Consider the following 21,637-nt stretch of genomic DNA (forward strand, 5'->3'; position numbering starts at 1 on the left):
TCATTTTATAAAAAATCTCTTTAAGATTATAGCAATGTAAATTTCAGTCCTTTCAACTATATATTTTCCCACTATACCAAATTATACCAAACTGCTGGCCCATCGGCCAAATGTGTCATGCCGAAACTGCGCCCACCCCATTGCCGGCAATGAAAAAAAGTTGCGATACATTGCGACATGTCACATGACGTTGTGAGTTTGACACCCCTGCACTATACCATCTGAATGTTATAACCAACAATTTTAGTCCACTTTATCTTATTTTTTTTACTTGTTCTATTGCTTCAAGTTTCAATTTTATATATTCAAGGTAAAAATCTCCTCCCCCTGTCTCTCTCCTGATAGCTAACAGAGTGGGAGAGAGCCTGTGGCTTAGAGGTTATAACAACTGCCTAACATGCAGATAAGCCCAGGTTCGAATCTCAGAAGAGTAAGTCTGGCTGAAGAGAGTTAATGGAACTCGAAATAGCTATACCAGTTCTCTCTTTATTCTTTGTTAGCAACCTAAAAAAAAATGTAAAATGATGTCGCAGTTGGCGACTGCTGCTTGTGGATGGCTCAAGATTGAGCTGATACAGGCAAAAGAAAAAGAAAGAAGATTTCTTTCTCCCATATTTGGGCTGACAGGGTGTACATTCAAGGTAAAAATCTCCTCCCCCTGTCTCTCTCCTGATAGCTAACAGAGTGGGAGAGAGCCTGTGGCTTAGAGGTTATAGCAACTGCCTAACATGCAGATAAGCCCAGGTTCGAATCTCAGAAGAGTAAGTCTGGCTGAAGAGAGTTAATGGAACTCAAATTATATATATATATATATATATATATAAGCAATTAATGTTTATAATTTGTACAACATTCTACTTCAAACTCAGTCTTATAATGTTCAAAACTATTATCTTCTTCATCTACTAAACCTTTATAATAATTGTAAAATAAGAGAACTACCACCAACTACAGTGATACTTGGTAGTCAACTGCTTTGAAACTCATCAAATTTAGTACTCAGCACATTTTGATGCAAAAAAAAATTGTCCTGGTACTAATCATTTGTTTGGTATTCAATGCACAAGCTAGAATTTGTCAGTGCCGGCTGCCTTGTGACACACTACATTATTCCTTATGGGGAAAAATTGTTTTGTTCTCATATTTTTGGTACTCATCGTGCCTCCCAGAACCAATTAAGGATGAGTACTGAGCTACCACTGTATATCTCTTTGCCATCAGTTCTTCTCTTGATTTTATTTTACATTCCCCTTGAAAAAATGTCTAGGGGATCTCGCAATAAGTCAATAATTTGTGTTTATTATTTTGCATCTAAAATGCTTCTTGTGATAATATCTGGGTTTGTAACTATTTCCTATTCCATATGAATATGAATCTATGCCATATTCTCAGTATGGCACATCTAGCATAATGATTTTTAAAATCTACATTAACCTTGACTTTATTCATACTATAATACCATCCACATTTTATACTGTGTCCTTCTAACTTCAAGACCCTTCTATTTCTCAGCAACAGCCACTATTTCATCCAAACTAAAGCTCCAAAATACAATTTCAAAACAGGTAAACCCAGTTCTTGTCCTCCCTTTGTGTCTTGTAACACCTTATGTTTGACTTGTGTTTTTCTCTCGCGCCAAATAAATATAACCTTCTGCCATTGTTTAAATGGTACATCAGCTGTCCATCAGTTCTGTTTGATGTACTATTTTCATTTTTTGTTAACATTTTCCTCTTCTGTTTATTGATCATAAAATCTGTTAACCCATCAAACTCTTAGTTTTTTCCATTAAGTATTAAATATTCCATTAAATATTAAAGGATCTTTCATATTCAATAAAAAGTCATCTACAAAGGCCCTTAACCTATCAGTTTTTAAAAAATCTTTATTACCGCAATCCTGTCAGGAGACAGTGGGCATCCATATTTTATTCCTTTTTGTATCTCACAAGGCTTTATTAGATCTCCATTAACAATTATATGCGCTTCCTGTGAAGCATAAATCAATCTTACCTATTTTATCGTTCTCTTCAAAGATCATATCTTCCAAAACATTGAACAAGAAAGCCCAGTTCAAATTGTCAAAGGCCTTCTCTGCATCTAAGAAAATCAATGCAGCTTGTTTTTCATTATGTTGCTCCAAATATTTCAAAAGGTCCAACACATTTCAAACATTGTCCTTTAACTGTCCTTTAGGTAAAAACCCACAATGATTCTCATGAATAAATTCTTGCAAAATTATTTTCAGTCTATCAGCTAGAAGCATTGTAAACAATTTATAGTCATTATTCAATAATAAAATCAGCCTATAGTTTCTGGTTAAAGTTAAGTTTTGTCCCTCTTTAGTTATTAGTGCTATGTTGACCTCTTTCCAACTCTCTGGCATCTTTTCTCCCTGTAGAATAGAGTCCATTGTGTTTTGTAGAGGTTGTAAAAGTTCATCCTCAAACATTTTATAATAGGAACATGATAATCCATCTGATCCAGGAGCCTTTCCTGGTTTAATCTTCTATATATTTTCAGAGAATTCCCTTATTGTTATAGGTCTGTTCATAACCTGTTTCTGTCCCTCTATAATCCTCAATAAATTTTGTTTATTTAATTATATTTGTCTATACAAAGTTTAAGTTTATAGGCAATTCACTCATAGGTGGCAAGTGCAATCAGGTCTCCAAACAACTGAATAAATTGAGCCTTACGTTTATCTTTCAAATGTTGCAATATCAATCTTTTAGCCATAGTAAGGCTATGGAGGACATTTCTGCTGTCTGATTGTCAAATTCCACGTAGTTAACATAGGTAGTCCTCGACTTACATCCACAATTAGGCCTATAATTTCTGTTGCTGTGAGACATTTGTTAAGTGAGATTTGCCCCATTTTACCACTTCTCTTGCCATAATTGTTAAGTAAATCACTACAGTTGTTAAGTGAATCTGACTTCCCCATTGACTTTGCTTGTCAGAAGGTCACAAAAGGTAATCACACGATCCCAGGACACTGCAACCATCATAAATATGAGTCAGTTGCCAAGCATTTGAATTTGGATCATGTGACCATGGGGATGCCGCAATGGTCGTAAGTGTGAAAAAACATCATACGCTACTTTTTTCAATGCTGTTATAACTTTGAACGGTCACTAAACAAACTGTTGTGAGTCAAGGACTACCTGTATATAATTTAAAAAATATATATCTTCTGAAAATTTTAGCTTTCATTGCACATATTGATATAATCTCCTACTTTCTCCCAAAACGTGGTAAGTATAAGACACTGCAGAATCATGTTTTAAAGCATTATACCTGCATCTTCAAGAAACAGCTGTTTTTGATCATCTTTTTCTATACAAACGTAATGGAGTCCAATAAACTCGAAATATATATATATATTTATTTTATAAGTCTTAATTTGAAATCCATTGAGACACTTGCTATAAAGGTTAAGGCACCCTCTCGCTATAGAGGCTGTGAGTTTGATTGAAATCTCTCAATTCCAAGTCACTGAATTCACAAGCCCAAAACAAAAATCTCAATTCCTGCAATCTACCCACAAAGAGTAGTTGTCTGGAATTCAAATGGGTGATCTCACAATCTTTCCTTTATCCAGAAAGACTGTTCCAGATAAAGGAAGGCTTCACTGCTGGGTCTTCAATCTCTGCCATAATTCCATCCCCACTCCTTTAGGGATAACTGATCTGTTATAATTCCTCATCAGAAAACCTTCTATACATTTCATCTCAGAGGTAAATGTTACAGTGGCCATTCCCAAACTAAACATCCTTTACACGTGTGGACTTTACTTTCTCAAAGATGCCCAAGTTGATGAAATAAATACAAAGTAGTTCAAAATGTCTTCTTCCTCTAGTAAATATACAGAAAACCATATGACAATAAATCCTTTATAACAAGTATGTAAACCATCAGGCCATTTTTCTACAGCATGATAACTACAACCCACTCAACTAATTATGCCTTAGTGCTTAATGAAATATAAGCTAGCACCAGTGGTGGGATTCAACTGTAGCTAATTTTTTGTTGCCCAGGCCCAGAATGTACTTCCAGAAGCAGCATCCATACAAAGAACTGGTTGTTGAACATATTTGAATCCCACCACTGGCTAGCACAAGCATACATAAACAATGGGGTAGAGGTGTCTTTCTGTTTTCCTCCAGTGTATATCCCTAAGGTTTGTTCCAGTCCTTCCTGTGGTACCCTTCTACAATTGGGGGGGGGGGGAATCTGGTTGTCATAATCCATTTTTTACCAAGAAAATTCCTTTGTGAAAGAAGGAAGCAAGAGGAAAACGTCTATTCCCAGCTTTCTTCTCTTTTCTGCAGGCTGCAGAATGGGCAATTTGCTTGATAGACTAAATGTACTGTAAGAATAGGATTTCAGAAGGAGAAGGTACAAGTTGTTTGTTATGCAAATTAAGGTTAAAGAGCTAGTGGAGAACTGAATGGAAGAAAGAAAACGAAAATATCAAGAAATTCCTTTTATTAACAGAAGAATTTTAATGACCCTGATATGAAAATTTTTATTACCAAAGTATCAAATAGTTTTCTCTAAACTTTATCCAACCTTTAGACCCCCCCCAAAAAAAATAATAAAAAGTGGGCAGAAAAAATGCACTCCTAATGTAAAACACATCTTTACTATTTGTGTCTTATTAGCAGTAAATATATATGCATTGCTCACCTGCTTATGTGCATGGTCATAGGAGTTGATGTGATTGTCAAATTCTTGATGCTTGTAATACTGTTTGTCACAAAGTTCACAATAAAAGTTAGCTTTAAGGTCTTCCAGAGCCTTGGCTATCGTATTCTCCTTTTCAGCATAATCCTATGGAGAAACAATGGGGAGAACAAATGTTATTTTGATACTACAAAGTAGAGACTCTACTTTGTGCTTTATAAATTAATCCAGTTTGTCAACACATATAACTAAAAGCGTGCACATACTCATTTTATCAGCAGTGAGAAAGATCTTTTTGTACTCTTCAATTTGCACTCTAATTGACAGATAACTTTAGACTTTTTAGGAGACACAAGCCTTAAAAATATTTTTAAACTTATGAAAATGTAAATAAATAAAATGAATATTTATTTTGCCTAAGGCTATATTAATGTTAATTTCCAGGAGATAAACACACAGAGACTCAGAGACATACATTCACAGTCAAAGCTTTCACTGAATAAATATGTTTTTAGCAGAACACATAAGGAGATTAAAATATTCATTTAATTTTGTTGTAGGGCTGCTTTCATTAAACAATAATGTTTTACTGCTGAATATGAGAAAAGAATACAGCAATCAAGGCTAGGATTGAATAATTATTTATTTTAAGATTCAAAAATCTACCTGCCATAGGCTCAATGACTTTGTTGCAGTTGACAGGAATAAGAGACAAATACTCAACCGTTGGACCTTCCAATCCAGGGAAGGATTGGAAACATGCTTGCTCTTTATCTCATGCCATATCATATCTAATAGTTCCTACTGTAGGTGGCATCAAATCAAGCTCACCTACAAGGAAAATCATTTTATCTTGGCTTGTCTCCAGCAATCATCCATAGCCCTGTGAATTCTCTGACCACAACAAAACTTTCTTTTTTTTCCTACCTCCACAACCTTACCAAGCATTCTAATTTTTTTCCAATCTATCCCCTGGTCATACATGTCTTAAACATGTGATGTTTGTTTGCTGAGCACTGCTTCGAGGAAGTGTTTGGTCTTTATTTGTTTTTGGGAGTGATTAATTGGTTTATTTTATATTCCATGGCACACTTAGTAACATCCTCCAGTTACATAATTTGAAAGCACCTGCCTTCTTTTTCTTGCTCTTTCTCAATGTCTAGCTTTTAAAGCTGAACATTAACACTAGAAAAAACATTGTTTTGACAGTTTTGATGTTTGTTATCATAGACATATCCTTAATATTATCCTTTTCATGAGAATACTTTTTTTTCCTCCTCCAGCACACTAATCATCTGAACCCTAGAAAATAACTTCACTTCTTTACAGCCAATGGTAAGGTCAATATGCATGTTAATTATTTTTGTCCTTTAAAATATTTAACAGATAATCCACATTTTCATTTTTCACTTTCATTATAAATCCTCTCAGTGTCCTAATCTATTGGCTAATGAAATAACAACATCTATAAACTTAGATGTCAATATTTCTGCTTCCTATTTTGATTCTACAAATCATCACTTGATATTCTGCTATTTCTTATCATTCATCTGTTGCACCAGCTAAAGGGATATGAGACCAATATGCATCTTTGTCCATTCACTTCTACATGCTAAACCACTTTGTTTCTTCAGGCACAGTTCATACAGTAGCTTTGTTCATTATAATGGTTTCTCAGAAGTATAAACAGGGTTTTTTGGCTTAATGTATTAAGCACGACCCATACAATCAATGGCCTTTTATAGTAAAAAAACAACAACACATTGGTAAATTCTGTTCTTAAATTCTCCATCATCTGTTAGCTATTTGATCCCATAACCCTCTGCTTTTTTGGCAATTTGAATGTTCATTTTTCATTTCTTTTTCCATGCATGGACCTATTCTTTCTTATAAGAACTTCAGCAAGATTGCTTACTTGAGGGATTAGTGCACTGATTTGGCAATTTGTTCATTCTGTTCTATATTTTGCCTGTTCATTTGCCATTTGTCATTAGAAATATATAAAAGCTACTGTGAAATGTGCAACTGCTGATTGAACAACAATATGTATGTGGGTGGGTGGGTGTGGAGAGAAAGAAAGAGAGTCTCTATTGAACAAAAGAGAAGAAAATGATTCTAATGTTCCATAAACTACATGGATACTCAAAATAATTCCCCTGAATCCTATAATAACAAAACCATGTAAAATAAGAGGCCACGCTGCTTTCTTCTTCCTTATCTATGTAAAAAAAAAGTCAAAGAGTAATTTTTAGAAAGTGTACACATTTTTATTATTGCCATAAAAAACAATAGGAGTAACACATGTAGCCCACCTATGTTATTAGTTGTAAACAAGAAAATGTACCATGATTCAACCCATAGGAAAAAAATATATATCTTCCACAATACTTTCCTTGCTATTGGCTTGAGTTTCTCTTTTTCCTAATGCATAAGTACAGTACGCACTTCTGCATTTGATAATCTGCCAACAGTGTCAGACAAAGACAATGTATACTATTTTCATTAATGACATCCTTAAACTCTCAATAGCATTGCAAGGAATTATCATGAAATACATGACAACTTTTGCATTCGTCTAATGAGTGTAGCTTTTAAGAGAAAGCACAAAAGAAAATGTAAGAGCACTCAAAAAGGAACCAATAAACTGTGCATTATTCATAGCAAAGAATAAAAAAGTAGTAAAGATATCTAGCAGGCGGACATGCCACTCAGGCAAATCTCCATTAATCCTTAAGGTTAGCATTAGCCATTCAGAATTGTTTCAAAATCCAGATGTAGTACTATGTTTGATGCCATAAACATCAGCAGATTCTGCCTCTGACACACTGCCTTTTTTTTTTCACACCCCTTTTTTCACTCATAAGTTCATGGATGTATCCACTCTTCCAGGTTTACTAGCTGTGCTGGAATTTTATAAAGAAAAAAAAAGACAGTTGTAGTTTAAAAGTCTACTAGAGCTGAGTTGCAAAATTCCAGATCACAACTCTATGTCAGTAGGGTTTTTTTATATATTTTGAAAGGCCATCTGGATCTTTGCAACCCAGATCTGGCAATCTTAAAATTACAAGCTAATCACAACTCTAGAAACCTTGAAAGAACCTTGTTAGAAACTGTTCCACTGGTCATGTGATGTTGTGCCTTATGACTACAACACTTAGCAATGGAAATCCCAGTCCCAGCTCTGGATGTACTGCAGGCCTCCATAGCCTTCCTTATCTCCATTTGCTGTTAGAAAACAGTAGGTAAATCTAAGGTTCAAGCATAGTTCAAAACCAGCAATTTTCTAGAGCTATTTTTATTATGTTTCTATTTAAGACACAAATGCCAACGTTCTAATAATTCAGTGACACTATGTGAAGACCCAGCTCTCTAGAGAAAGCTGTGATACTGGGAAAAAAATTGAAGGAAGGAGAAGAAAATATTTGACCAGTAGCAAGTTAGATGGGCTCAATTACAGGAGCTATGGATGCACTGTTGGAAAATATGATGGGCCAATCTGTGGACAGATCTTCAAAGAGGAAATCTATTTGGTTGCTAAGAGTTGACACTGACTTGATGGCACATAATCAATCTTTTTTTATGTTTGGAAAGCATGTTTAGTTTGAGTTGCATCTCACTGAAATTCTGCTACTGTTCAGGAGCAAAATTTTCTTTTTATATTGAATAATGTAATGAAATAGTGAAATTAATTGTCATAATGCATTGGACTGTTCATTAAGTTTCATCCTGTCAACATTCCTGCATATGTGCATCAAGGTCCTAATTAAGTGTGTGTTTTAAATTACCTGTAAAGTGTATCAAATCTTACAACACCAATAAAAACAAAATAATCTAGAATTAAACATAAAGCAAAAACTCATTTAATACTATTTGTGCCTCTTCCAAATCAAAAATGATATGAATGTTTAAAAAGGTAAAAAGAATGACTGATGGATGTTTGATTGCTGAAGTAAAGACTTGTACAAAATTCTACAAAATTCTTATGGGCATTCCCTGAGAATGACTCCTAAATTTTTTTTTTATTGAGAAATAAGAACCCTGAAACCAGCCAACTCTAACTTTAACAATGCCAGTTCAATTTTATATAAAAAACAATTCTTACTAAAGTTTCCATTCTGTTGGGCCAAGGAAGAATAATTGCCATGTGCTGGTTATCAAACATATAAGGGATACTATACGGTACATCATCTTTGCCCTTCAGAAAGCCTTTAATGAGACTTTTAGAATATTTTCCAAAAATAATTTGACATATAATTCATATCATCCATTATCCTCTATGGAACAGCAACAGTTTTTCAATAATCTTATCTGTAAGTGGCAGTTTGGAGATTTGGTTGATAGTTAGCTAAGATATACAGAATGTCCTTTTCAAGTAAAGGAGACGTTAATGGCCTGTGACATTGCTTCCTCACTTTCCAACACACTTCCTGGCTCCTGGATCCAAGCTGTGTTGCCCTCTCTGGTCACCTATATTTTCCAAGACAGACAAAGATCTAATTTATGGGTAGTTCCAATCGTTAGAGGCTAAACAGTTGGGCAATCAGTATGGGATACTCAGGATCAGCCCATTCTCCTAACTTTGTTTAACATGTACATAAATCAGCTGAGAAGTAATTCCTCAGGATTAGTTTTTATATTGTTATAGCAATGCCAGTTCTATGGTCTGTTTTTTTTTAATACTTATTAGCATGTTTATTCAAATTAATGTGAAATTCCTTATTTTAGCCTATTATCATTGATTAGTAATATAGGAAGCAAGATAAGCAGTTGTTTGCTATTCTGCAGAATATTTTAATCCAATTCAACCTTATTTTGATTTAATCTGTTAAAGCTTATTTAAAGTGTTTGTTATTGAACACCAGACAATTATTAAAGCTTTGGCTTTATCAGATTATTTAAATGAATAATCTATTTCATTTGCTGCTATCTATGAAATTTGGTTAAGCCCAGAACCAGTAGCTAATATTTTGTTGCCCAGGTCCAGAATGGACTTCTGGAAGCAACATCCACACAGAGAACCGGTTGTTCACATATCTGAATCTCACCACTGGTTAAGCCTAGAATATGCTGTGCCCGTTGTTGCTTCCATTTAATATAGTCCCTTAAACTTTTAGAACAGGAATGAAAATTTAGTTTTGCTACGTAACCAAGTTTGTAAATGAAGTTACCAGTATTTCTTTTAAATTCTTAGTTGCTGAGTTGACATTTTCATTACAGTGTTTAACTGCAGTAATACATGGACTATTTGTCTTTAATTGTCATTTTATCAAGAAATTTTCCTTCTGACTCTTTGTACTGTTTGTATCAGTATTTTAATATCCCTTATACTTTTTCATCATCTCTTACATTTGTATGCTGTCTGGCTCTCAACAAGTTTAGGCAACTCTCAATTATCAAAGAAATTATAATAAAAATAATAAACCATAAACCATAAAGATAAAAGATGGCAAATACAATAAAGCAAATGGTCTCACTCTCCCTTGTTAACAGCTTGGATGAAGAGGTAAGTGTTCACAGCTCTGTTACAACAGCAAATTGGGGGCCATCCAGATCTGAGGAAGAAATTATTCCAGAGGGCAGGTGCAGCTAGAGAGAAGGAACACTACCAGAGTCCCAATAGATAACATTGTTTAATCAAAGGAACCCTCTATATACCAAACCTATAGGATTGATTCAACAGGGTAGATGCTATAAGGGACAGGTGCTCCCTCAGGTAACCAGGCCTTATGCCAAGGCATATTCATCATTGCCCTAGTCATTGCATTCTACTGAGTTGAAGTTTATGAGTGGCCTTCAAGGGCAACCCCATGTAGAGCACTGAAAAAAATATCAAGCTTCAGGGTGATTAGGACATGACTGACTGACTGAAAGGGCCCCCAGGAAGAAGGTCTTTCCTGATCTAGAAAAGGGTGTTACTGCTGCACCAAGTCAAGTTGTGCAAAGGCCTTGCTAACCATCGGTGATACTTGGTCTTCAAGCAGGCTGTGTGAGTCCAGGAAGACCCCTGGACTGCATACAAACTTTGAAGGGGAAGATGAAATATCTCAAGATCTGGATGCTCAAATGTTCAAATATTGACTTGGTCTTAGTAGGATTGACTTGGAGACATCTAAATCCATCCAATGAGACAGAACCTGAACAGTCTCATTTGGCTACCAAGTAAGGGTTGAATGACATAAAGATATCAAGGATCTTGGTAAGGATGTTTATACCTTGCAAATTTCCTCTGTCCTAAGATGGTTAGAAATACTCCCCAATTCACAAACCCCAAAACATTTTTATGGTAGCACCCTCAATTTAATTTGGACTAAGGATTTGTACTAATTACTAAATAAGTGGTGGTTAAACAGTCTCTGAAGCTCATTATACAATGTGTGTCTCAGGTCCTTTCCCTCTTTTTCTCTGTGTATCTATTATGAAAATTTATTCTGATGTTCTTGAATAGGTTGATTAATTATTCTTTGGTATCAGATTCTCCAAAACATGCTTATCTTCACCTCCTTAAAAAAAGTACTTTGGATGCTTCATTTTGTTCTAATTATTACTGAGTGTCTTCTCTTTTATCTTTGTCCAAGATCACTGAACAAGTTGTTTACAGCCAAGTTTCCTTCTTGTCAGCGAATAATTATATTGACTCATTTTAATCAAGATTTCATGTGGATTCTTCTAGAGTCAGCATTAATTCCAGCTCTCAACAGTTTGCTGGTGGTTCAGGCGAATTATCGATCATCATGATTAGTACTGTTGGATTAGTCTGCAACATCTGATGCTCTTGATCATAAAGGTCTGTTATCATTTCTGAATTCACTAAGCATCGGTAATACATTGGTTTCAACATTATACTTCCCATCACACTTTTTCAATGAAGGACAAGGGCCTCTGCTCTAGGCCTTTCTGAATATTTGTGATCATCCATCAGAATTCAGAAGTCCACCTTTTGTACATCTGGTTAATAATAAATTATCAGCAATTTATTATTATTATTCTTCTTTTCATTTTAACTGTTGAATCTTCATCAACAATATTCATTTTTATCCTTCTGCCTCAATCTTCTCAAACTGGGATTTCCAGTTGGATGAATTCTTACCATGTGCAATTCAAACCAGGAAAATATTGTGAGCTAATTATTTTTCACTCATATCCTCTCTTTCTTAACACTTCTGGTTTCACTTGCTCTTTAAAATCATGTAGGAGCAAAGTCTTATTACAGACAATGTGGCATTAATCAGAATCAACTTAAACCCAATGTATCTAGCAATCATATACCCATGACCTTCTCCCCATTCTCCTATAGCACGGGTATTAAACTTGTGACATCATGTGATATGTCGTAACATATCACAACTTTTTTCCCATTGCCAGAAATGGGGTGGGTGCAGTTTTGGCGTGACCCATCCAGCCTGTGGGCCGGCAGTTTGACACCCCTGTTCTATAGCAACCTGTTTCCTGCCTCCTATCCCATTTTTCTGTGCCCATCACGAGCACTATAAAGCAGCCTTGCCGTGGTGGGATTCAAATATGTGAACAACTGGTTCTCTGTGTGGATGCCACTTCTGGAAGTCCATTCTGGCCTGGGCAACAAAAAATTAGCTACCAATTCTGCCAAAGTGGTGTGAACCGGCTGAATCCCACCACTGAGCATTGCCCAATATTTCCAGGTTGGTGGCCCCGCTCAGGCAGAAGGGGGAAGAGGGGATGGTTTTGTGTGAGGGGCAGGTGCGCACACACACAGCATCAACTGTGTGAGTGGCAGGTGCAGAAGTGGGGCTGCAAGCGTCCACCGTGAGCGTAAGTGAGGCTGTAAACATCGGTACCTGCCACTTGCATAAGTTGGGCTGCACCACTCACGTGGCCCAGTTATAAATACGTCATGGCCCATTAGTGGGCTATGACCCACAGGTTGGGGATCCATGTTATATAGACTTTCACTCCAACCCTCCCATTCATCCACCCACCCAATCATCCTAATTGCCTCTTCTATCTGGTCATGATTTCTCTTCATTTGCAATATTCTCCAATGGTGGCCACAAATTTACCTGCAATCTTGATGGAGCTAGCACAGCTGGCAGAACTGGGCCAATCTGTTTCAACCAAACTCCCTAGGTCTTTTCTCACTTCTGAAGATGGCACAATCACATCCTCCAGCTCTTGAAGCTGCTAGACCCCTATCTCATTTCACTGGAAGGTGCACCATACCTCTAGCTAAAGTTCCTCAATGAAGATGAATGTTTACTTATCCAATTGTTCTAATTTCTCTTTTGCTTGGACATCCACAGTTTTCAACAATGGAATGGCTTTCATCATTTTTGCTTAAACCTTGAGGTTTTCCCCCAAATATAAAGGAAGGCATACATATTACAGGTACCTTACAAGGAACGTGATCTATTTTATCCCATTTTTAAAAAAAGATGTATGTGGGGAACCATTGCTTGCCACTAGGCCATACTTGAGCTTTTTCCTGGTCATTCGGATATGGCTTCTATTGATTTCATACAGTATTCTGCTATTCCAGGTGTGGTTGAAGATGACCGTGCATCATGTCTACAATTGTGAATTGTGAATCTGGTATCAAATTCCATGGGATACCATCTTATTTACAGGCAGCAGCATGTCTTCAGATGCTTGTCTAGTGCCCTATCTTAAAAGGGTAAGGGAGCAAGTGACAGAAAGAGAACTGCTGCCGGATTAACTTTGATGGGAAAATTTTGATACAATATATAGCAGCTTTCCATTCCTAAAAGAAAATTGTCGCTGCTGAACACTTTCATCTCCCATTAATATTAATCCCCTCTACTTTCTTCTAAAATGTGTTTCATTAAAAAAGAGACCTCATTACCCTTTCAACCCTGTGTCATAATTCTGCAACTAAGCAAGACAGTCATTCTAGATAAAGCCATTCTCTTTAGAAGGCTCCGATAAGCTATTAAAGCCAAAGGAGGGGAAACCGAAGATTCAGCTAAATTCTGCCAAAAGAGCTAGCTGCTCTTTTTTTTTTTTCATTCTAAATACAGCCCTTACAACTATGAAATTTACCTCTTTTTTAAAAAGAACGGGCAATTATAAAATAGCTTAAGCTTCTAAATTTTAGAAATGCAGCTGTGCATGAAAATGTGGCTATTATGCATTATTTATAATATCCTTCTCATATTTTAAAATGGGGACATTTATTTTCTTCGTTTCAAGTTGTACTTTTTGAAGATGTTCACACTGTGAGCTGTAGTCAGCACTATGGTTTCATTTTTGCTGACTCAATAGAGGTTCTCCATCTTCACTTTCAGATTATATAGCCAATTTGCTTCTACTGTTGCCCATCCAGTGATGTCCAGGCATTGTAACTTTCAGGTTGTTACAAAAAGACAATTGGTACAAACATTGTATTTTCTCGGCAAATGTCTATTATTACTTCTGCTTTTATAGTTTTAATTTTTTGTTAATAATTATTTATAATGGTTTTAGGTAATGGTTGCTTTATATTTATTGTTTTATTGGATTGTTGTACACTGCCTAGAGTCACTTTCTGTGAAATCAGCAGCCTTATAAATTTGATAAATAAAGTTAGTCTCCTGTTTTTTTTCATCCAATGAGGTCACCTTTGTGCCACTTTATTTCCAACTTTAGTATTTCAGACTCTTATAATATATATGAAATATTTTCTTTTGTTTTAGGTTTTGCAAGTTGTCATAGAACTATACAAGTTCTATTTCCTCTGCAACTGTGGTGGAAGCATAGACTTCAATCAACCAAATATTAATTAGTTTGTTTTGTACTTGAATTAAAATCATTCATCTTTTGGACTGCATCCACAGATTTGAAAGTTTTGAGGGGTTTTTTGGTTACTCCATTTGTTTTCTGTTTTTCTTGTCCTCAATAGAACTGATACTGCTCTGTCAATTTCAGCTCACTGATTCAAAGTGCCAATTTTAAATTTTGTCATTTTTGCTCTGACTTTAGGTTTGCCTTGGTTCATAATTATCCCTAATCCCAAAGCAATGCACCAGTTCCTTCAATGCTACAAGACTTTATATAGTCATTTCTCAGCAATAAGAACCAATTGCCCCAGACAGAACTCTGAGTTTTGTGCAGGAATTCTAGAGCAGACAAATTAGACATAGAAAGTTTTAAAACAAGCACTATACACTAAAGATTTCTTCACAAAGGCGCACACTGTACATTCTCATATAAAACCATTATCCTTCAACTCCCCAAATCCTAAGGCTGCATCAGTTTGAGCAAAGATCAAGGAATTCTGGGAATTGAAATTCAACATGTTTTAAAGGTGCCAGATTGGAGAAGGCTGTCTTAAAGCATCACTATGAGCTCTGTTGGTACAGAGTAGTACTGTAACTAAAATGGAAACAAAGACCAATCAACTTCTATATTCCAATCCGGGATATCTATCTAAAGTCCAGTCAGGGCCATTTGTCAGCAGAAAAGCCTCAAGCTTGCAGAAGTTAATAAACATGCAAAAACTGCTTGGAGTTACAGCCATTAGTGTCTCAAGAGTTTCTGTTCTGCTTCGAGGCCAAAAATGTTAACAGATGGAAGACTTTAATGTGGGATGTGTGGCAGCTGCCTAATTACTATTGACTATTCATCTTGCTTTGATTGCTGAACATGAAAGCCATAGGATAGGGAAGGGAGTACATTCATTTCTTTTTCCAATGTATACATTTCGGAGGTGCTGAAATATTATATTTTGAATTGAATAATGGCCATACAATATTGTTAAAAGTGTGGTTTTTTTTCCCTTAGGATAAGAAATGGGGATATGTAGATCAATTTAAGCCCTTGCCAGTTTGGCACACATTCAAGCATTAATCTATCAAATTTCTGTTAATTATTTGAAAAGGCCTGCTGAAATCCACATTTGCATTTGGTCAGAAACATGAATTGTATATTTGAATGTAAATTAGTCTTAATAACATTAGTCAGATTAAAGTGGCAAAGAAAGTCAACCAAGGCTTATAATATGATCCTGAACATATACAACCATTTACAAGAATTGCATCAAGAATTGTTCTGAAATTCCGAATCTCACTGATAGGCAATCCAAAATACCATGGAGTAAAACTAAAGAAGTAGTTAAGGAATAATATGAAAAGAAACTGCTAAAGACCAAGTTGGTTGCAACTTAAACACTTCCCTAAACATGTTCATTTCTTATATATAATTTTTAAGCCACAGAATATTCAAGGCACACAGGAGAGTGGACTCCATGATTAATGTATTCATCTACGCCACACTATTTATTTTCGATATTTGTGTACCATCCATTTCACAGAGTCCCAGTGATTTACATGTTCATAAATTTAATAAAAACAATTTTAAATTGTGCAACATCATAGTCTAAACTTGTATCCATCTTCAGTAGTTATGCACAAATTCCTAAAATCTTGATTATCAAAATATTTAAAGTAATAATTAGATTCCTACTGGGAAGATACTACAGTATTCCAAGGAGGAAATATAAATTCTCCAAGGCAAATCAGAGCATCAGTCCATTTCATACAATATTGCCTATACTGCTCGGAAGAGACAACACAGAATTTCACTAACCTTCACAAGTCCTGGTTAGAAAAATCAAAGACTAAACACAAATACATGGCATATAACATATGTGTTGTGCCAGACAGCTAGAGCCCTTCTCTAAAGTTTCTGCAAAAAAGAAAAGCAAATTACATAGATTAAGTGTATAAAAAGGCCAATCCAGTCAGGAACAATGCAGGAGTATATGAATTATCATTTTTAGTTTTAACAACCCCTAAAATTCATTTCATACTCTTTTTAGTTGTTAATTAGTTCTGTATTAATGGTGAAATGAGGCAAAACAGACTTTCCTATTCACATTGATACTTCAAGAATTGTTCAAAAACAAAAACTGTATTCACAGATCAACTAAGTAATATATAAGTTAACTTTAACCCTACTAATCAATCCATAGTCACACATTTTAATGTGTCATAAATTAAGTTTGGAAAACTTTGGGCTTTTAAAATTACATTAAAGAAGCCATTTTTTTCCTTTGATCTATTCTTTGTTCCCACCCCTTTACCATTTTTTTCAATTAAGACTTTAAAAGACAATCATGAAAGAACCTATCAAATATAAGCTATACTTAAGTCATTTAGATTATTTCTCATTCTTCTTAAGCATTGTTATAATCAGTGGACTGACTTCCTTTCAAATAAATATCTTTAACTATTATTTTAATTAAATACCCATCGGTGATTATGGATAATGCATCTTACTCATTCAATCTTTGGACATGATCTAGGAATGTATGAGAAGTGAAATAAAATATCTTTTATCTGTTATGAATAATATCTATTATGATCAAAGAACTTTAAAATTTAAATTGTATGTATGTCTGTATGTAAACATATTCTAGATGGAATCCAAGGAGACATTTTGGTTTTTCTTTACAGAAAAATCCACACCCCTGTTTCCAGTTTACAATGTCTTTTCAACCCATTAAGGAAATTTACCATTCTTTTTCTGTTCTTTTATAGCTTTAAGAGTCTGTCTTCTTTGTAATTTTACTTAATGTGTTATGAAATTGTACAGTCTAAAATGATCATGTTGTTTTAAAAAAATAGCTCCCAACTGGGCAGATTGATTAGGGAACTAGCTTGTAACTGCTGTTTCTTCCTATCTTAAAGCAAAAGAGGGATGCTTGAAAATTGTCCCAAAGACTTTTTATTCTACATTCCTTGCCATAAAAAATAGGAACAATTCTCTGCTAATACTGCTATTCAATGGAAATCAAATTCAAACTGAATTTTAAGTTAATTGACTGCCTCACATTAAGTAGAATCCAAATAACAACTTGGGTGCAAATGTAAGTCTGATATGTTGGAGTGTGTGTGCGCCTATGTGTGCATGCATTTGCATATGTACATGTGAATGCTTTCCAACTACTTCTTATGAAGCTCTTTCTGCCACTTATCAGGCACAGAGAAAAACTGCTTTAATGTTTTCAAAAATGATTCAAGCATATAAGACCAATCCATGAGTTTCTTAACATCTTCCCTTAATTGATAAAAAAAATATGTGAACACAAATTCAAAATTATAATACAAAAATCCTGGTGATATGTAAATTTCCCTTCTTCCAAAATATTTGATGTTTACAAAAGTTCTCAAAAGTATAACCCATAATTTTCTAGTCTCACTTTTGATTTGAATTTGTTTTAGTTCAAATCCCTCTATCTTTCTGTTAAGAAGAGGCTAGACAATCGCTTGTTTGAAATGGTATATGTTCTCCTGCTTAAGCAGAGGAGTGGACTAGAAGACCTCCAAAGTCCCTTCTATTCTATTCTATTCTATTCTATTCTATTCTATTTTATTCTACTCTACTCTACTCTACTCTACTCTACTCTACTCTACTCTACTCTACTCTACTCTATTCTATTCTATTCTATTCTATTCTATTCTGTTTTTCCATCCTATTACTGTATTTCCCATGTACCTGCTGAAAGTTAGATTTCAGTGGAATTCCCATGAGCTTTTGTCATTGGACTTACTGTTATTTATTTAAAAAATTTATATAGCAAACATATACCAAACTTTGAGTGGCTCTCAGTCAATTATTAAAAGAATATTAGTAATAAAACATAAAAACCACATTCAAACTATTAAAACCATAAACATTAAAAAAACACTCTTGTTCCCTGAAGCAGGGAACTCTTTAATATCTGACCTCCTTCTTCTGGCAAGTGTAAAATGTAAAAGCAAAGTTTTCAATGTAAATTGAAAAACTGAAAGCAAGACAAATTATTATGGAAGTTAGAAAATGAAATAAATAATTAAGCTAAAATTGGATTACTATTTCCTTCTCTTTTAAAATATTTGTTTCACTATATCATAAGGTATAAGTTACATTATATTATTTATATACAGTGGTATTTAATAGTACCAGGTAGAGATTAAACACTCTAATATTGGCAATCCTTTGTGGCAAGATTTATTATGTTTCGAATTAAAAGCTAAAGGTGACAAGTTCTCTTATTAACCATTGGTCTCAAAATGCATCTATGCAATGAGTTTAATGGAGCTTACTTTATAGGATTGCTACCGTCTTCTGTAAATTTAATGCTGAGATTTTATGAATGGCTCATTTGTTTATTTTGATTTTGCTGGGACAGGAAGGGAATCAAACAAAACAGCAGATATTCATAACAAGATATTCATTTTTTGATCTCGTTGATAAATCAACGGTAAACATATCTAGAGGTGCTATTTAAACCTTATAAAACTTGTACAATATCTATGAAAATAGCCCTTGAATCAGAACAAATGAAAAGTTCCAATTATATAATAAGCATTGACTAGAGTTGGAGCCAATTGTATTTTTCATGGGAAGCCATTTTAGAGGGCCAGCCCATGTCAGAAAATTGCTTCTATGCCTTAGCCTCACTGATGTCCCAAAATGGGGGATAACCAGCTGCTTCTTCCAACATAATCAAAAAGGTCAGGATGATTCAAGTGAAGAGATGTAGCCTTGACAGTAATTCAGTAACCTATAAATAACTTCATAGGTTAAAGTCAGGATTTTACATTGCACTTGGAAGCAGATAGGAAGCTGATTCAGGAGGCATAAAATAGATGTTATACATGCTGTGAGTACTCAAACCAATGCACTTTCACCAATAAAAGTTTCTGGGTTGTTTTTAAAAACACCTCCATATAGGAGTACCTTGCAATAATTTATTCAGATGCTGATAAATGATGAGCCACCATAGTTGGGTTCTCCTGCCCCAAGTAAGGCCACAATTAATGCAGGAACAGCAGCTGGGCAAATTCACCCATTCCCTAAGTCAGAGGAGGGGAACTATGGCCCCTTTATGACTTGTGGACTTCAACTCCCATAATTCTGGGAGCTGAAGTCCACAAGTCATAAAAGGGCCATAGTTCTCCATCCCTGCCCTAAGCCAAGGAACTGGTTCCATGTAAGTCAGGGGTTCTCAGCTTGCTGGCTGAGGAATTCTTGGAGTTGAAGTCCACAAGACTTAAAGTTGCCAAGGTTGAGAACCCCTGATGTAAGTTGATAAAAAAACCTTTGATGCACTTAATATTTGGGAGGAGGAAAGAGCTATTTTAGTAGAAGCATACAAGGTTATTCAAGAACTACTACATACCTGCAAATTATAAGCAAAAGGATGGAATGAATGTGCCCATTTGAGGCCATGAAAATTCTATTTAATATTGTAAAGGAAAAAGGTGTAAGTATGTAGTTGATTATTCTCATTGTCCTTTGTTACAGGCTAATGTTTGTCTTTATTTCAATGAAATTTGTTATACAATATTTACTAAATAGGAGACTACTGTTATTGACCTGCAAAATTAGATAATCATTATGGAAGGTTTTCTGAAACAAATTCCTTCCTAAATTAGTTAAATATTAGCAAGCAGACACATTCTATCTTTTCAAATAAACCTTTTTTTTTTGACCAGTTTCATTTTTGGTTCTAATAAACTTGTTTATGGCATCACAGTGATTCCATCACTTTCCAGCACAAACTCTTACGTGCATTGAGAAGAATAAAAAATAGTCTTTGTCATTATGATCACAGCTTAGACTATAAAGGAATATAAAATTAAATTTAGAGGTAAAATAACATTAGGATAAAGAGACGTAAATTGTTTTACTATGCATTTAATCAATTGCTTGAAGCTGCAAATCAGTTCCCATGAAACTGCTACAATATTCTACAATGTTAGAAGTAATATGCACATACTATGGGAAAACAGAGTTGAAATATGAAAATAGTATGTTAATAAAATATTCTACTATATCTCCACAAGTATAATCTATTCTGTCTTTCCCTTATGTCAGTGGTTCTCAACCTTTTTAATGCCGCGACCCCCAACCGGTTGTAAGTCAAGGACTACCCAACCAGTCGTAAGTCGAGGACTTTCCCTGCCCGGGAGCGCTGCGCATGCGTGGTGCTTCCCCCTGCGCCAGCTGAGGCATAGCTGGCAAGCGGCAGAGACGGCACAGGCCGACCACCGGTTGGACCACCAGCTGGCCCAGCCCAAGGAAGGTAAGGCACCCTCCGGGCCCCACAAATTCCAGCAACCCTCCCTACGCCCGCCGGCTTCCCACCTCCCACCCCTGGCCCTCTTTTACTTACATTTTTAGTAGTTGCTCAGCAGGGAGGGGTGAAAACTTCCAGACAGCTCGCCTTCGCTGCAGACAACTTGCAGCACTGTTTGCAGACTGGGGCTTTTGGTGGCTCAGCAGGGCAGAGACAGCCTGGACAATTCCTATTGGCTTTTGAAAGCCAATAGAATTAGACCACAGGTCGGCAACCCACGGCTCTAGAGCCGCATGCGGCTCTTTGAGCCATCTCCTGCGGCTCCGGAGCCTCCTCCTCCCCCTCCCCCCTTCTTCCTCCTGCTGCCCCCCCAGGCTTTAGTCCCAGGCTGGGGCAGCAGGGACATCACTTCCTGGGCCGACGAGCCGGCCACGTGTCTGCCCGTGCCAGGCGGAAGTCCCGGCTGGGGTGGTGGCGGCGGCATCTCTCCCTGGGCCGTCCCCGGGCCACTGAGCCGACTATGTGTCTTTCCAGGCCGGGCCGGGCAGCAGTCCAGTCTGGGGCGGTGGCAGGAGGGCATTGCTTCCTGGGCCGTCCCCGGGCAGCTGAGCTGGCCATGCATCTCCTTGGTCTGGGCTGAGCAGCAGTCCCGGCTGGGGGGGGGCGGCGGCGGGAGCATCGCTCCCTGGGCCGTCCCCAGGTCGCCGGCCAAACCTCTCCCCACGCTGGGCTGGGGACATTCTTTCCTGGGCTGTCCCCGGGCCGCTGAGCCGACCACGTGTCTGCCTGGGCCGGGCGGCAGTCCTGGCTGGGGCGGCGGCAGGGGCATCGCTCCCTGGGCCATCCCCGGGCCGCTGAGTTGGGTACGCGTCTCCCCAGGCCAGGCTAGGTGGCAGGGGGACATTGATTCCTG

The 21,637-nt window shown here is 36.5% G+C and overlaps 1 protein-coding gene across 2 annotated transcripts in view; it reads right to left on the reverse strand.

Annotated features, from left to right (window-relative positions):
- ZNF804A (zinc finger protein 804A) overlaps nt 1–21,637 on the reverse strand; it is a 241,454-nt gene that overhangs the window by 55,038 nt on the left and 164,779 nt on the right. Inside the window, exons 1-2 of one of the 2 annotated variants that reach the window (XM_039355379.1) lie at nt 4,692–4,790; nt 2,013–2,099 (exon numbers count right to left, since the gene is read on the reverse strand). Coding sequence is in view for 1 of the 2 variants with exons in the window: in XM_039355377.1 (XP_039211311.1) it covers nt 4,692–4,835 (144 nt within the window). In the remaining variant the exon portion in view is untranslated. Of the gene's footprint in view, nt 1–2,012; nt 2,100–4,691; nt 4,836–21,637 lie in introns of those variants that run through there. The other variant, XM_039355377.1, reaches the window with a different exon arrangement.

Source organism: Crotalus tigris, unplaced genomic scaffold (genome assembly GCF_016545835.1).
Source record: "Crotalus tigris isolate CLP2741 ecotype Arizona unplaced genomic scaffold, ASM1654583v1 scf7180000018683.451868, whole genome shotgun sequence".
NCBI classification, from domain to species: domain Eukaryota; kingdom Metazoa; phylum Chordata; class Lepidosauria; order Squamata; family Viperidae; genus Crotalus; species Crotalus tigris.